The 4,705-nt window shown below is 35.9% G+C and overlaps 1 protein-coding gene across 2 annotated transcripts in view; it reads left to right on the top strand.

Moving 5' to 3' along the window:
* LOC125046020 (annulin-like) overlaps window positions 1-824 on the top strand; it is a 39,052-nt gene extending 38,228 nt beyond the window's left edge. For both annotated transcript variants that reach the window (XM_047643610.1, XM_047643609.1), the window contains 2 exons: window positions 1-137; window positions 529-824. The exon at window positions 1-137 is cut by the window's left edge and continues 42 nt beyond it. In XM_047643610.1, the coding sequence (XP_047499566.1) occupies window positions 1-137; window positions 529-599 (208 nt within the window). In that variant the 3' untranslated portion in view covers window positions 600-824. The remainder of the gene's footprint in view (window positions 138-528) is intronic.
* Window positions 825-4,705: the final 3,881 nt, after the last annotated feature.

The raw sequence follows: 4,705 nt of genomic DNA, 5'->3' as shown, positions 1-4,705 counted from the left end.
GAAGCCGACACTCAGCGGCGAGAAGACCATCAACGTCATGTTCGACTCGAAGCAGCTGGAGGACGTAGACGGTCACCTCGCCGTCAACGTCTTCGATGTCCCGACGTCTGTCACTCACACCAACGGCACTGATCAGCGTGAGTAGCTTGGCACTGGTTCCTGGTCTGGCACTAGATGCAGGCTAAATGTATCACCTATAAAGTGGCACTGTTTCGTACCCTTGTTTCGAAGCTGTGTCACTGAATGATGTACGAGCGTATCATTTTTTTCGTAATTCAATCGCATTGATTGTAAACTGTAAAAAAAATAATCGAGTTTGATCTTACTTTTCTTGTAGGTCATTTGTTTGGTTACTTATTGGTAATGGCTTAAAAGATACTTCAATATTTTGAAGAAATCGCGCCAGATATTACTGAATATTCCCAATCAGAATTAAGGATAAATGATGGTCGTGTTATTGTAATTTCTTGACATTGGAAATTCCACTGTAGAGAGTCACGCGATCTTTGACCTTTTTTGACCTTCCAGCCGTTAACGGCGACGCCAACGCCACGGAGGAAGAAGGGGTTACCATGAGCGAGTTGAGCAGCGGCAACTAATGAGTGGGACGACGCTTGCGCAGAAGGAACGAGGAAACACATGAATCAAGATAGAGCGATTAGGATTAAAACGACCAAAACTGACGAAAGGAGAGACGAAGAAAATTGAATAATAAGTGCAGGATGCAAAACAAAACTAACTGATAAGAATGGAGAATTGGATAAAAGACAAGCAAAGATAACACAAGAGAAATATGAAAGATATAATGAGCGCCAGCACTCCGCGCTCCGCCTGTTCAAACATCTTTAAAAATAGGCATTAAAATGAAGGAATGGCAGGAGACAAAAATCAATTCTGGGACTGCAAAGAGGTCTTTTGTGCTGCTGAATTTGCATTCTCAGGCGGGATCATTACTAGGTTCTCTTGAAAACAGGAACAAGAAAAGAAAAAGAGTTACTTCTGCAGTGATATCTGATATCTTTCTGGCATCATAGTGACGGGTGATAAACCATGTCAGGAAAGAAAAAATAAGAGGATGAACTTACATATAATGTTATATATTATATAGTTATCTCACCTACGTAATTTTCCTTTTCAAAATGTTTCGGCATTTTCAGAATTCATTGATCATGCTAGCCCTTCATTGCCAAAAGTTTTTTTTCCAGCTTTTTTGTACGCTGTGGTATTTTTTATATATTTTTACACATCTCATAAGCATTTATTTATGTTACTTTTCAAAGGTGCATTCGCCTTTGACACGGTGCATTATACACATTGACTCATATTCAAGTTAATTCGGTTCTCATTGAAAATGACGGTACTATGAATCTTCCATGATTGTCCTAATTGTGCCAAAATGTTAATATATATATATATATATATATATATATATATATATCTGTGTGTATGCGTGTGTGTTTGCGTGTGTGTGTGTGTGCATATATATATATATATATATATATATATATATATATATATATATATATATATATATGTATATATACATATATATACTGTATGTGTATGTATGTATATGTTTATATATACATACATACATATGTACATACACACACACACACATATATATATATATATATATATATATATATATATATTATATATCTATAAGTCAGTATGTATATATACATATATACACATATAACTATTTATATATATATATATTTATATATATATATATGTATATATATGTGTGTGTGTCTATATATATAATTATATGTATATGTATATATATACATATATTTACGTATATATGTGTGTATGTGTGTATATTTGTATAAATATACATATGAACAAGGGCTCTCTGCAATGCCAAAATCAAAGGTAATTTAGTTCGTAAGGAATCAGCTGAATACAAAGGTATTTCATACCTGTAAGTATGACAATTCACAACAACAGCAGTAATTACCAGTACCATAGAGTAAAGAACTACTCACATGTTAATTCTGCTCGGTGCAAAGTTAGTTCACACGATGTTTACATAGGCTGTGCCGGTGCTTTCTAATCTCCCTCGCTCGGGGATAGTCTGCGCGAGTGAGTTGAGCCCATTGGTCTCATCCATAGGCAGTTATTATTACATAGTATTAGGGATTTGTTAGTCATTTCAACCACAGGAAGCCAAGAGCGAAAACCACGCAGTATGTGTGTAAAATAGAAAGATTTGTAATGTGTGTGTGTGTGTGTGTGTGTGTGTGTGTGTGTGTGTGTGTGTGTGTGTGTGTTTGTCTATGCATGTGCATGCATGTATGTATGTGTATAATACATGTATCTATATGTATGTGTATGTGTTTGTGCATAAATGTATGTGCACTTGAGTGTGCATTTTGCCTTATCACTGCATCTCATGCCGAACAGTGTGCAACTGCAACCTTCGTATATAGTTTATGTATTACCAGTGCGTATGTTTCTGCATACAAACATAAACAGTACTTTTGGTATAATCTACCATTTGGTGTTTTTGTGTCTTTACTTTTTTTGTATTGACGTGAAATTTATTTTATAATAAAGTTTATATATGTGACGTCTGATATTTATTTTCATGCCTTTTGTTTGTAATTTGTGGAATAATAAGGGAAATCATTAGGAACATAAGCTACACTTGAATATCTAACCAACTACTTTATACGTGGCATCCCTTTTGCTCATACGTTCACTGATGATCCTGTTCGAGAGAAGTAAACACCTTATTTTCCTGCGAACGTTTACCGTGTGTAAAGTGCTTGAATCAAACAACTAAACGCAGATTACTGGTATCCTATCAGTACCATTATTACAATTATCATCATCATCACTGTTATCGTACTTTTTTCATTTCTTTTCCATACATACTAAAAGAAAAAAAAAATGATTCGCATCCTCCTCCAAAACATCTTCCAAAAAATGTATAATCAAATTTTCCCCCTTTTCATCCTTTTTTCCCCTTCTTTAATCAATTCATTCAATCTTGTCTACGGGTGAATGCGGGGTGATGTTTCCCTCTCCCTTCTCCCGGGCTTGAGTTTCGAGGCTGGGGGAATTCGTGAGGGTAAAAGTAGTTAAAATCGATAAAGAACGCCCTACCTCTCTCCTGGCAGGGGCTCAAGTTGTGTTGATCTGAGTGCCGTTCCTTCGTTCCTCTCGGTCTGTTGTGTACGGATCGCTTGTTGAATTATGTGGACTTAACCTTTGACTTAGATTATAAAAGATGAAAACAACGACTTTAGGACCTTTTTTCGAGTTTGGGAGAAATGCGCGTTCGTCAGTTTTGTTGGTCTATATTCTCTCAATATGCTGTATAGATTTAACCTTTGACTTAGGTTATAAAAGACTTTTTAAACTCTAGAATTGTTTTCGAGTTCGGGAGCAAAGTATTCTGTTGATCTATGTGCCGTTCCCTCATTCCTCTAGTTGCGATGTATCGATTTATATCGTTTAATTGGGTGGACTTTACTTCAGACTAAGGTTACAGTAGACATGTCTTTATATTTATTTTAGACTTTTTTGAGTTTTGGGGTCGAAATATCCGTTTGTCAATGTCGCTGATCAATGTCCCGTTCCCTTGTTCTCTCCATCTGTTCGTGTCCCAATTAGATTAGATTAGTTAATTGAGAGTAAATGATGGGCGAATTTTGAATGGCGGATTATCAAAGGAAGTTTCCTTATTGTTGTGATGGAGGGACGTGTTATCGTGACTTCCTGTGGGAGAGTTATTTGAAATATTCATGTACGGATGTACGCATATGTAAGGGCAAATGGTCATGCAAATACATAAAATCTCACACATTTAGACACAGACATACACACACTCACACACACACACACACACACACACACACACACACACACACACACACACATACACACACACAAACAAACAAACAAACAAACAAACAAACAAACACACACACACACAACACACACACACACACACACACACACACACACACACACACACAATAGAACGATTCTGAGGCATAACCACCCTGCATGTCTACATCATCGACATATATAGAAAATAATACAAACAAATACCTAAAACAATTTCTTCCACGCTCTACCTAACGGACTAAGCAAATCTATCTTAAAAATATATATAGATGTTGCCGCTAACGATTCGCCTGGCAGTCTTTCTGAAGAACACTTTCATTAACTCTTTCATTACGCAGAGTGAGAATGCGTGTCTTCTCCACATCAAACACTTTTCTTGCTTTTCTCCTCTTTTTTTTTTTTATTGGCTTCTTTTATCTCCTTTTCTGTCTTTTATTGCATGCCCCAAGTTTTTTTTTTTTTTTTTCTATATTGGAAACTGCAGACATGCAGCTCAGTGAAGCAATAAGATTTTTTCCCTAATGCACTAATGTTTATTCCTTTTATATATGGCTTCTTATAGGTATAATCCCACAACATGACCTCAACAAGTCTCAAATTACAAAAGCCCCTCTGCTAAGCTCCTAGATCTTGGTATAAATGATAAATGGATTATTTTCTTCGTGATACTTTTTTCTCTCGAAGAAAAAAATGTTATATTAATAAGATTAACTTGGAGATATGAGAAAAAGAACTGCAGTGGTGATTTTTACTTGGTGGGTAATAATCATGGAATACCGCAAATACACACACACATACACACACACACACGCACACTAAAACTAACACACTAAAATAAACG

Source organism: Penaeus chinensis, chromosome 38 (genome assembly GCF_019202785.1).
Source record: "Penaeus chinensis breed Huanghai No. 1 chromosome 38, ASM1920278v2, whole genome shotgun sequence".
Taxonomy (NCBI): domain Eukaryota; kingdom Metazoa; phylum Arthropoda; class Malacostraca; order Decapoda; family Penaeidae; genus Penaeus; species Penaeus chinensis.
This window is presented reverse-complemented; position numbering and strand designations above follow the sequence as displayed.